The following is a 13,844-nucleotide window of genomic DNA, read 5'->3' on the forward strand; positions in this document are numbered from 1 at the left end:
CCGAACATCTCTCAGCTTAATACTATAATTTGAGTTTAAGCAAGTTCATTATCTGCATAAAATCCTAAACTATGCACTTACATTTGACTTTATAAGCCATATAACCAGATATAAACAATCAAAATATACCAACAAGGCAATTTTTATCTGCTCTAATAAAGTGTTAAATTTCAACTGGATATAAGCCGGGTATCGTTGTTGTTTCATTTCACCCATTTAAAATTTTGGCTATAAAAAAAGATAAGCGGATATTTTCAAATACGAAGATCAGGAAAGAATGGGCCGACAAAAACAAAAGAAAAGACAATGATTGTCTTAAATAAAACCTTATAAGAAAGCGAGGCCGAAAGACAACCGATTCCGGTTAATATGAAAAAAAAGTGCACCTGATACATTACAAATCAACTGTTAAAAAATCTTAAATCAACTGATTAAAAACTCATTATATTTGACCTAAAGTGAACCATTTCAATCACTTTAAAAGTATGTTTAACTGGTTGTGCACTGGTGATTTATAAAGGAAACATTATATCTATTAGATTTATTTAAAACATAATATCTACTAGCTTAACATGCTTAATCATGTGACCATTTACCTTTCTATTCCAAAGAAATGTCTTATTCATAAGGTCGATTTAGGTATGTTATTTGTTTCATCGTGTATCTGTATAAAACAATTTGATAAAAAACACACATACAAAACAAAATACGCACACAATACAATTAATGTCGACATGGTCGAGTTTGTTTACTTTTTACTTTTCTCTTTATTAACTTTCGTTTTAATTCTTCCAGCATGTATATGTTTCGACACGTTAAAGTTTTACTATTTTTTACAATGTTGCCAATTTCAGCTTTAGTTATTTGTTACCTTCGAATTTTCATGGACTTTTGTCTTATTTTGGTTTTTTTTAATTAAATAATAAAATGGAACTGACCTAGTTTACAAATGAAGCCAGTTCACCCCTACTGGTGATGACATTTCAAAACATTTTTTTCTTTTTGTTTTCAACTCAACCTACATTTTCAAAAACCATAAAAAACATAGAAATGAATGAGGAAGGAAAACAAAAGATATAAAGAAAAAGTGCACAATGATTGAAGGAAACGTAAGTGCTGTTATTAACCTTATTTCATATCGAACCAGCATACAACAATTAGGCGAGTGACTTATTTCAAAAAGACGCTTAGTTAACGACTTTAATGCACCCACCTAACACACGGCTGTATTATATATCATTCGAAAGCTAATAATCTGTACTTTCCGTTTTGCCCGGTCGTAAAAAAATCGTACGGTGCATTTTCTGTTAAATCAAGGTCAAAGGTCATGAATAAACATTCCATTTTTTGCGATTACTAGACAAAAAGCCATTTTCTAATTCTTGTACCATAATTTTTTTTTTTATCATATGAATTTTATGGAACATTGATACATTATTTCCAAATCAAACAAAAAATAGAGGTTAGATGCGCAATACTTCCCGAAAATTGAAATTTATCGCAAATCTTAAAAAAATGAAAAATTGTTCCAAAAGCAAAATATATCTTAGGGAATCGATATTTATATGCTAAAAAAATAGATAAATGTACATGTCTTCGGTCAGGGAATATTTGTTTTGAATTTTAAGATGCAATTAATAATTATTTTTCATAGAACAGCCTTCTATTGAAGTGTTTGCAGTTGCCCAAAAATCTGCCATCTGCAAATAGCGATCTTTTTGTTATTCTATGTTAAGATAGCACATCGCTTATTGTCAATATCAGGGAGGAAAATGGTGTTCCATAATAAAAATAGGGGTATTTAAAGTTCGAAAAGAATATATACGAGCTTATTGAGGTAAAAATGTGTTTTTTACGAAGTCAAACGTATTAACTTTTTGTAATCATGTTTAAACGCAAACATGACTTTGCGACTAAATCGTAGGTAACATTGAAAAAAGTGACCTTGCTTAGAAACACTTGGTTGTCTAAAGCGGGAGGTAAACGAACAAAATATAATGCTGCTGCTTCTTATTTAGTCTAAAATCGTATTAGTAATATTAAGTGTGTTTAAAAGTTTAATCGCTTTAATTATTTGAATAAAAGATGCTTTGAGTATTTTCAACATAAACTTTTAAAATACAAATGCAGGTCATTGTGTATGTAAAACATTATAAGCAGTTGTGAAATAAAAAAATTAAAAACTTGAATACCCTTCCTGACCTCATAAGCTCATTCGCTGCTTTAGGCAGTGATCGTTTTCATGGTGTGCTGTATTTTGTGAACTGTTGTTCGTCTCTTAGACTTTAATTTAATTTTGTTCATGGTTTTAATTAAGTTTATCTGATTCATGGTTTAAGATGTTGGTTGTCCTTTTGGTATTAATTTACTTTAAAGACATTAACTTGCAGTAATGAAAATCGGCAAAAAAATCGCCTCAAAGTAATGTGAAGAAGAATAACGCAATAAGACAAATATCCTCGAAAATAACTTAATTTGCTCACGGTGATGTATATATAGAACAAAATCGTTATTATGATACATTTAGCTACAATGATCTAAAAAAACAAAAAAACCTTTGACTACTTGAATAGTGACGAAATATATCAAAGGGACATCAAACTCATAATTTAAAACGAACTGACAAAACGGCCAAAAAAACGAACACGACAAAGCAACAGTATACAAAACACAACATATAAAACTACAGATTGAGTAACAAAAAAAACCCAAAAATATTTGGGGTGAATTCAGGGACTCCAAAAGGGTAAGCAGATCATGTTCCACATGTGACACCCGTCTTGTGGCTCATTTAATTCCTAACTCGGTGCCAAGTCTTAGTGGGTATGTGTCATTCAAGGCAGATATGACGGTATTTTGGTAACGTCGATTGGAACTTATAAGTCGTCATCTGGCGAAACAAGTATTTTATAATTGTCAAACAACTCGTAGTGGCGTCCATAAAATTTTCAAAGGGATGATTCCAACTTTGCATTTGAACTCTGGTTTAAAACCATGTTCAAACCACCACTTTTCTTCAAATGTCCTGTACAAAGTCAGGCACATGGCAGTTGGTATCGAATAATCTGTTTCTTTGTATGTTGGCGTTTGTTTTTGTAGCAGTTCAGTGTTTCTGTTATATCGTTATGTTCCTCTTGTATATATATATAGTTGATGCGTTTTCCTCGGTTTTGGTTTGTGACCCGGATTTGTTTTAGTTTCTAGTAAATCAATTGATGACTATTGAATAGTGGTATACTATAGTTGCATTTATTTAACATCTTCATTGTGAGCAGTTACGCATTATCACGAAAATAAATCATGAACATACATGCAAGCTCTGGAAAATTGTATCAACTTGGAGAAATATACTCCACAGGAAGGTGCCGCGAAATCGCGTTACAATTTGGCAAGTGTTTAGATAGATAGTTTCGTTTAATTTCGCGAGCAGTACGTCGACGGAGCATGCAAAGACAAATTAAGGAAATAAAAAATCCTACATTTATACGACATATCATAAATATTTCCGACTTGTTATTGTCTCAGAGGAGTTGAGGCTCAATGAAATCGGTCTCCTCCTTTAGTAGTTGAGATATGCAGGCGTTGATATAATGTTGCAACATAGAAATGACTAATTTATAATTTGGTAGTAAGGAGTGTTTTTATTGGTTGATTTATGCTCATATCTATTGTCGTTAAACTTGTTCTCAACCAACCCTCATCGTCGTTTTCAAGATACGTGATAGAGTAAACTATATCTGTTGAGTCTTTTATTTTCAATTTCAATGGAAATGATGAGTCCAACATTTTCACAAATTTGGCACTATTCAGTGAGATGACATCATCTATATATTAGTTGAAAGTGAAGTTTCAAGATAATGGTGCTTCTTTCCAGTCGTCATCAGAAACTCTTGCATGAATTCATCCTCGTATGAAAAATGCACTAGTCATTCAAGCTATTCAGGATGTCTAGTTGTAACTAGAATCATTGCGTATAAATGGATTTTTTTTCTTTAAAACTATTCTTATTTGCTGAATTAATGCATTTAAACAATAAACAACGCAATTTAATCATTCAAGAAGTAAAGTTTTATAATTTGTTTCCTGGTTTTTTAATTCTTTGAAATTTATATTTTCATCAATTAATTTTCTATTTATTTTTGTCTAGATTGTCAATTTCTTTTTTATGGTTCACATTAAATAAATAAAAGGGTTTTTCACTAAATCAATATTTATAATGAAGCTACAAATTAAACAATTAGAAAAGTCGAAAAATGTTCATTTCAGTCGAGTAGTTTCAATGCAGATTGCAATCTCTTAGTTTCGCCCCCTTTATTTCAAGCAATAGTATGATTCGCGCACATATTTTTTAACTTGAATTTTCAGATTCTTAAGAATTTGCTTATTAAATCTTATTGTGACCACATACAATGTTTAAATTGCAAGAAATGCTTAAAAGCTGTTTTTCGCAGATGGCGGTATTTGGGGCAACTGTATGAGTTGTTTTGATTTGCTGTTTGATTAGAAGTAAGCATAATTTTAGGAAATTTATCATGTCAAAAACTTTTTTGATAGTCATTACAGGGTTTTACTTAGTTTAAAGTGATTAGCAGTTGCATCAGAAAGAAAAATTTGTGTTTTTGCACATTTTATTAACTTTTACTCGAATTTCAGGAAACATGTGCTGTCTATTAAAAACACGCTTTAAATATATAAAATGCATTTGATTAATGACTGTTAATCTCTCTGCTAAAAGTTTAAATTGTTTGCATATGTGAATTAAGTATATAAAAGTCATATTATGCAATCAAGCTGAAATCTTAGACAATATGCCCTTATTCGTCCTTGGCCTTTGATCTTGATTTGACGGAAATTGCACCGTACGATTTTTTTACGACCGGGCAAAACAGATAGTACAGATTTGTAGCTTTCAAATGATATATAATTTAGCCGTGTGTTAAGTAGGTGCACTAAAAATTTAATTTCAGGGTTAAAGTCACTCGCCTAAATTCATGTCAATCCGACAAGTTAAATGAAATTTAGTGATAGCAGTAAAATAATTATGCTATAATGCTATGAACGCGCATGCTCGGATGGGAAAGACGTGTTTATATATCAGGTCGAATCTTCAGTAAAATAATGTGAATAAGCATTTTGTTTTGAATTATCCAATGACAGAAAAGAATTAGTAAGTCATGCACAAAAAACTGTATAAACTGTATAAAATTTGAGACTTTCAAAAGACATATAATTTGTTAAAACATAATGCACTCTGATACTCAGTCGAGTGGACCTTTACATATTGAATTGGGAATAAATGTGTCTATACAATGTGTGTGGATGTGTGGGTGAGTTTATGTGTATAATAAACTCATCATAGATACCAGGTCTAAATTTTGTATATACGCCAGACGCGCGTTTCGTCTACATAAGACTCACCAGTGACGCTCGAATCCAAGTTATATATTTGTCTACAAAAACATAGGGCTTATTTTTAATTTTTTTGGCAGTAATATGTAAACTGGTGAACGGGGTTACATACAAAAAAGTTGTTATTTCAGGTCAATCCTCGGATACTTTTGGTATAATGCTGGCGTCCCTCAATGATCAATATTAGGCCCCTTACTTTTTTTAGTATATGTAAATGACATTGTAAACGACAAAGACTGCAATATAAAACTATATGCTGATGATACTTCCCTTTTCATAGTAGTTGAAGATGAATATGCAGCAGCGAGCAAACATAATTCTTATATAGAGACTATCAACAATTGGCCAGTCCTATGGCTAGTACACTTTAATGCAAAAAAAAGAAGCTATGACAATTTCCAAGAAATCAGTAAAACCCCATCATCTACCTCTTTATATGAATAATGATATGATTTCAGAAGTAGAAAGCCATAAACATCTAAGTTCATCTAATTTTACACTTCAAAGTTACCTTAATCAAAATGTAAGTAAAATACCAAATTATTATTTTTATGGAGACAGGAAAGGACAAATACTTCATGCCAGACTTCGGATGGATATTAGTAATTTGAACAATCATTTATTTAAGAGAAATCTTGTAGAAAGTAAAAACTGTAGCTGTGGTAGAATCGAGAGCAGTAAGCATTTTCTTCTCAAGTGGAATAATTACTCCCTTGTCCGTCAACGTACGATAGAAAAAATTCCGTTCCCATACAATATAGAAACACTCCTATTTGGCTGCAATAACCTCAATCTATGGGAAAATCTACTCGAGTTTAAACAAGTGCAACAATTTGTCGTAGATTCGAAGCGATTTGGCTTATAGCATCCTTCGGGCATGATTAGGATCGTAGTTTGTTGAGACAGTCTTGGCAATGTCATGAAAACACACTCTGTCGCCGGTACATATATATATAGGAAAGATTTGACGGGGAAAAAATCAACTTTGTTATTTGCAGTTATTTCCCTTTACCTTTTATTTACAGGGAGACGGATTAATATAAGGGAAACCTTGTTTCCGAATCCCTTAGTATCATTGTATCACTGTATTTATATGTATATGCCATGTACATGTTTTTTAAAAGTAAAATATGTTTAAAGTAAATAATTAAAAAAAAAATTATAATCGCAATGAATCATTATCCAGAATACTGTTTTTTTTTAATTTTCAAAATTATTGAAAATTTCCTGAAGTAGCAAAACTGAAAACAAATACCCTTTTTTTGAAAATATTTAATAAAGAAGAATAACTTTCAAAAGTCGCTTACCTTACCTGTAATCAGAAAAATATTACAAAACATTAATTAGAAATAATTTATAGATACTTGCCAAAGTGTCAAAGTGCCACGTGTAAAGTCCAGTTACATGTTATGAACATTTCAAACTACAGATATTACTTTCATTTCCTGAAATTTTACTCTGAAATCAACTTTTTATAGAATTTTCCATTTTTACATCGCGATGACCGTGAGGGCATTCCGATGCATTGTTGCCGCAGATATTTCTACTTGCGTAACTTTCGTTTTTAACTGGTTAACGATCTATAAACACGCGTACATTATCGAGTGCAAAATAACATTGCTATTAATCTATTAATTTCTTCAATGAATAGTCTTAAAAATATTTTTATAGAACATAAATTAATAATATGAAATATTGCATATTTTGGCGTTAATATTGATTCACTTATAGGGTCTTTGCATCGGAACTAAACACATTTATTCAAAAACCAGTTGTTGGCATGACACGGGTTGTGTTCTTCTCATATATGTTATGATGGTATGATACTAAACCCCTAACGGGAAGGATTGTGCCTGATGTTCATATGATGAAATCATAATCTTTCAGTCAGTTTAATTGAAGTCTGGAGCTGGCATGTCAGTTAACCGCTAGTAGTCTGTTGTTATTTATGTATTATTGTCATTTTGTTTATTTTCTTTGGTTACATCTTCTGACATCAGACTCGGACTTCTCTTGAACTGAATTTTAATGTGCGTATTGTTATGCGTTTACTTTTCTACATTGGCTAGAGGTATAGGGGGGAGGGTTGAGATCTCACAAACATGTTTAACCCCGCCGCATTTTTGCGCCTGTCCCAAGTCAGGAGCCTCTGGCCTTTGTTAGTCTTGTATTATTTTAATTTTGGTTTCTTGTGTACAATTTGGAAATTAGTATGGCGTTCATTATCACTGAACTAGTATATATTTGTTTAAGGGCCAGCTGAAGGACGCCTCCGGGTGCGGGAATTTTTCGCTACATTGAAGACCTGTTGGTGACCTTCTGCTGTTGTTTATTTCTATTGTCGGGTTGTTGTCTCTTTGGCACATTCCCCATTTCCATTCTCAATTTTATATAAATAAAAAACAAATCATTAATATCTATGCACACGTACGTAAAAAATGCTTTTACGTGCGCTCGAATCTAAAAGAAGTACAAAGTTGAAGAGCATTGAGGACCCATATTCCTGAACGTTTTGCTTAATGCAAATACCGTAATCTATACATAACAGAACATGAAAGTTGTTTTAGATTTGTTTGATGTGTTTTGGCTTTTGATTTTGTCATTTGCTAAGGAATATTCCCTTTTGAATTTTTCTTAGAGTTCAGTATGTTCATTATTTCCCCCCCCCCACCTTTCGTAAACACAATCCCATCCTAATCTTCTCGAATTTGAATTCACCCCGGTTTTTTTTGGGGTTCGTGTTGCACAGTCCTTAGTTGTCCATGTTGATTGCTTCTTGTGAATTGTTGTATTTTATTCCGTCGATATTCTCTTTCTACCATGACATTGTCAGTTTGTTTTTCGGCTTAGGAGTTTGAATATATCTTTGGTATCTTTCGCCTCTCTTGTTCCAAGAGCACCTGAATTAAACCTGTATATCGATATTGCCATTGTTGTCATTAAACTCTTTAATTTTCTATTTTTTTGTTGTTTGACTTGCTGTTGTTTTGTCATAACGTTATCTGTTTTTTTTTTATTGGATATAAAAATGTACCCTTGTTATCTTTTTTCTGTGTTGCAAAACATCTTATCTTATTGAATTGTTTCATTATTTGAAGGATTTTGTTTCAGAAAATTTTACTAAAATAGTACCAATGCTGCAAAATCAATAAATTGTCTCCTACACTGTAAACTCAGATTCATGAAACCTCACAGAAACAAACAAACATGATGACAGTATGAATCTCTCATTTCTGCATGGTATACGTCTAGGTTTTGTATAGATGTATCTCCGTTGTTGATGAAACATTTTAGGCAATCCTTTTATTTGATTATTTGATTCTTTTTTTTAAATCCTTTAAATGCATTAAATCTTGGACTACACGTAAATAAAATTGAAATATCATTCTTACAATATCAAAAAGAAGACGTGGTATGATTGCCAGTGAAACAACCTTCCAAAAGAGACAAACTAACACAGAAATAAACAACTATAGGTCACCGTACAGCCTTTAAAATGAGCAAAACACGTACTACTTTGTCAGCTATAACAAGCACGTTTAATAATAAATTCATGTTTGAATATACCGTATCATTATATGTATACACAATATCGTTTTGATTTTTGTTTTGCAGAATCATGGCCAGTAATTGGAGTCTCTGTGGTGTTTGTGATAATCGTCAACTTATCAAATTAGCCATAGTCTGGTGTTCCGAATGTGACGAAGGATTATGTACAGATTGTAACGAACATCATAGTATTTCCAATGGAACAAAAAGACACGAAACCGTGTCCATCGCCGAGTACAGGGAATTACAAAACGCTGAATTCTGTATTCTACATAATGAGAAATACGAGCTATTCTGCAGAGAACATGATTGTCCATGCTGTAAAATATGTGGGAAAACTCACAAAGATTGTATAGGTTTGACCGACATCAATGAAATGATACAGAACATCAAAAGTTCAAATGCCTTTTATGAAATCGAACAAAATCTGCTTGAAATTGTCGAAAATGTTAAACGAATCAGTACTAGCCGGGAAGAAAATTTAAAATCGCTACAAAACAAGAAAAGAGAAATTGAAGAAGAAATAAAACTAACCAGGACAAAGGTAAATAATCACCTCGATAAACTTCAGGATGATTTGCTGAATGAATTATGTACAATTGAACAAAAAGAAAGCATAAAAATAAGAACATCATTGACCTCACTTAGGAAGAAAAAGAAAGAGGTAGCAAAATACCAAGCTAGATTTGATAATATCAAAAAGTATGCATCAGACATAAAAGCATTTATGTACATGAAACAACTCGAAAAAGATATTATAGATGAAGAAAACTTTATTCAATCAATGAACAAAAAACACATTTTGAATCAAATCAAAATTTCATTTGTGATTAACAAGTCTTTAGATCAAATTACAGCCAGCATTCAGGAGTTTGGAGGAGTCAGTATAAGTTCTGAACGATGCGATTGGCCAACTCTGAAACGTAAAAATAGTCAAGCCCAGAGTATTCTAGCTCTTCCAACCAGAAGTATTGAAAGTCTTACTCTGAAGTTAAAGAAACGTATCAATACCGAGTTGTCAGAAGTCAGAGGTTGTTCATTGCTACCTGATGGTCGGACGGTATTCTCCTGTTGTGTACCAAACTTAATAAGAGTGTTGAAAACAGACGGATCAAAAGATTTTGAAATAAATAATATCGGTGATACATTTGATGTAGTATTTATCGGTGATGGTTCTATTGCTGTAACATCTGGCCATTCAGATAGGATAAACATAATCGACATAAAGAACAAAAATCTCGAGAAAACGATAAAAGTAAATTCAGACAATGATGGAGTAGTATACAAAGACGGACATTTGATTTATTGTGCCAAGGAAAAGGGACTACAAATGATCAGTCTCAAAGACGAATCCATTACCAATGTTACTAGTAACAAACTTTCGGTCTTTTCGTACGTTGCAACATTTAGGGATAAACTGTTCTACACAAACAGTGACACTCACAGTGTAACTTGTTGTGATTATCATGGTAACATACTGTGGACTTTCTGTCATATAAGTATCCTGCTGTCTCCTTTCGGTATATCTGTAGACAAGAATGGAAACGTGTTTGTTGTGGGATTGGGTTCTCGCAATGTCGTCGTTATTTCTCCTGATGGGCAAAGCTTCAGACAACTTTTATCCCGTAAAGATGGATTAGATAATCCTCAGGCTCTGCACTATGACCAATCTACCAACAATTTATTAGTCGCATTAAGAACCAATGAAGCGTATTTGTTTGAAGTTAATTATAATCTATAATCAGCTTACCTAACAAAACATTAAGATTATTGAATTGAATTATATTTCAATCCAAAAAATTGGTATGATTTTGTTCGAAACATCATTGTATTTATATATGTCGTGTACAAGCTGCGATTTTGTACAGGTTATAACATGTACAATGTTTTTGTACATGTTATAATTTGTACAATGCCAATATACAAGGTACAACATGTACAAAAGTACCTCATAATGTTACAACATGTACAAAAGTACCTGAACAAACTGTTGAGTTAGAAACAGAAACAATGGTAACTGAATGAAGTGATGCTAACATGGTTGGTGAGGAAGTATCACCATGCCAACTTCTGGTATATTTCCTCCAAAGAGGGTGCTTTCTTGTGGTGATATAACTGCTGCAAACAGTGAGGGTTTGTCTAAAATTTTAATATTGACATCAAGCGTGCACGAAAGAGGGCCTTTTCTGGCCAGCAGGTAAAAGCTGAGGCCTCAAAAAACCAAAAAAAATAAATAGATAAACTGTTCTTTTCCAATGCGATAACGTTATCATTCCTATTCCGTCCAATGATATGGGCCCTGCCGATGAGAAAAAAAAAACATAACAGGCGTGGTGATGAATGTGAATGTACATGGCGGCTATAAAATTGGAACTAAAGACTTAGTTGCACAATAAAGTGATACTTGAATAGAAACCAGGTTCAATTTCTTACAAACTTTAAAGTTGTCTGAAGTCCCAATGAGTGATATCAGTTTGAAAGAGATGGTGCGTAAGATATCATTACGTGGAGGGCACAGTTTTGCGCATTGTCAGTGTCAGAAAGGCAGTTGAAAATGTAAAAGAATGAAAGTTGTGTGTAAAGTAAAACAACTTATTTCTTAAATGTATGAAAATGAGGTATTTTTGTGCATAGTTTAAATAATGCACCTTCTTTTACAATTGATTGTTTTCTTTATTATTTGATAAATTTCAATCGTGAATGTATATTCTGCTTTATTATTATTATTAAATTTTGTACATGTTGAAACCATTTTTAACCAATATTTTGTAAATGTTATAACATGTACAAGGTACTTCTGTACATGTTATATTTGTATTTTGGCATTGTACAAATTATAACATAATATTTTTGCACTTTTTATAACCTGTACAGAATTGCAACATGTACACGACATATATAAGAGAATGTGATTAATTGCTTTTTTTTAATCGTATTTGTCATTGATATGGGAACAAACTGTTCCCCTCTACTTGCCGACTTGTTTCTTTATTATTATGAGGCTGACTTCATGCAGGAACTTCTTAGGAAGAAAGAAAAGAAGTTAGCAATATCCTTTAACTCTACTTTCCGCTATATAGATGATGTTCTTTCACTAAATAATTCAAAATTTGGTGACTAAGTGGAACGCATCTCTCCATCGAACTAGAGATAAAGGATACTACAGATACAGTTAAGTCGGCCTTATATCTTGACCCTCACCTAGAAATTGACAATGAGGGTCGGTTGAAAACAAAACTTTACGACAAAAGAGATGATTTCAGCTTTCCAATTGTGAACATTCCATTTCTTAGTAGCAACATTCCAGCAGCACCTGCATACGAAATATATATCTCCCAATTGATACGATATTTCCGTGCTTGCATTTCCTATCATGATTTTCTTGATAGAGGGTTGCTGCTCACAAGGTAACTATTAAACCAAGAGTTCCAAATGGTGCAGTTGAAATCATACCTTCGTAAATTTTACGGACGCCATCACGACTTGGTTGACTGTTATGGAATAACCGTTAAACAAATGATATCGGATATGTTCCTTACGTCGTAAATACAATCCCCTTCCATTTCATGAATGTGACCTATCGAATTATACCATTTACCGGATTTGTTACCACAACGTGACGGGTGCCAAATGTGGAGCAGGATCTGCTTACCCTTCCGGAGCACCTGAGATCACCCCTAGTTTTTGGTGGGGTTCGTGTTGTTTGTTCTTTAATTTTCTATGTTTTGTCATATGTACTATTGTTTGTCTGTTTGTCTTTTTCATTTTTAGCCAAGGCGTTGTCAGTTTATTTTAGATTTATGAGTTTGAATGTCCCTTTGGAATCTTTCGTCCCTCTTTCTTGACGTTGGTTTGTTTTCTCGTTTGAATTGTTTCAGATATTATTGTTGGGGCCTTTAAAAAAGTACTATACGGCATAAGGTTTTCAATTTTTGAAGGCGTACGATTACATTTCATGTCTTACATCTATCAAAATATACTCTTGGTTGTTGTTATCTAATAGGCTTCAAACCACATATCCCTTCTTTTAATATTTACATTTGCATTATCGTTTTGGTTATGACAGCAAAATAAAATTGAGCATGACAATGGGAAATACAAGCATGTCAAAAATTTGCTTTCGAGTAATGCTTAACCATGTTGTAGTTGTTTTCAAGAAGACACATTTTGTTTTCAGATAATAACTTAAATTGAATGGATCTCTATGAAATTGTCCTGAAAGGTTCAATACACAAAAGGAAGATTAGAATTGATTTTGGGGTAATTATGGTACAATAATGTTTTTTTTTTTACAAAATTTTGGGTTTTTCTTAAATTTTTTTACCATATTTACATTGATTATTACTCATCTAGTATATAAAGAAGCAACAATTACTGACTTGGCAGGAGATGCACACAAAATAGGGTGGTTTAATTATTTTATCTGTAATTTGTGCATTTGTCCTACGATGCGTACTCCTTGATAATGTCGACGTCAGTATTATGATAAAGAAAATATAGTTGGTAAGTATATTCACAATTGACATGCCCCAGTGTGCCTCAAAGGGATCTTCTTTCCCTTTAATTTCCCAAATTGCACATGATTTTTTTTTCACAAAAAAAACACGAGTTATTTGGTAAATAAAACACTTGTCATTGTTTGAAACTTTCAGTCATAAAAATTAAGCCTTTTTGAATGTTTCACTGATTGTGTGAAAATTTTAACAGAAAATGTACAAAACACTTGATAAAATTGCATTGTCTGCAGAATTATTGATAACTTTCTTCACTATATATTCACAAGGACATATAACTAACATATCTTCAATGCTATTCTGATCTGAGTTTTTATTCATACATATACTAGTATGGCTGGTGCTGTTCCAAGTTGTCTCCTTTTTTCTGTT

At 32.5% G+C, this 13,844-nt stretch overlaps 1 protein-coding gene across 1 annotated transcript; it reads left to right on the forward strand.

Moving 5' to 3' along the window:
• Positions 1-591: 591 nt before the first annotated feature.
• On the forward strand, positions 592-10,728 carry LOC139492015 (chromosome partition protein Smc-like). The gene is made up of 2 exons (XM_071280050.1): positions 592-639; positions 9,025-10,728. The coding sequence occupies exon 2, from the start codon at positions 9,029-9,031 to the stop codon at positions 10,697-10,699; it is 1,671 nt and encodes a 556-aa protein (XP_071136151.1). The 5' UTR covers positions 592-639; positions 9,025-9,028; the 3' UTR covers positions 10,700-10,728.
• Positions 10,729-13,844: the final 3,116 nt, after the last annotated feature.

Source organism: Mytilus edulis, chromosome 10, assembly GCF_963676685.1.
Source record: "Mytilus edulis chromosome 10, xbMytEdul2.2, whole genome shotgun sequence".
In the NCBI taxonomy this organism is placed as follows: Eukaryota; Metazoa; Mollusca; class Bivalvia; order Mytilida; family Mytilidae; genus Mytilus; species Mytilus edulis.

Coding starts and splice junctions, on each gene's coding strand:
- LOC139492015 (XM_071280050.1), top strand. CDS start 9,029: ATGGCCAGTAATTGGAGTCTCTGTGGTGTTTGTGATAATCGTCAACTT.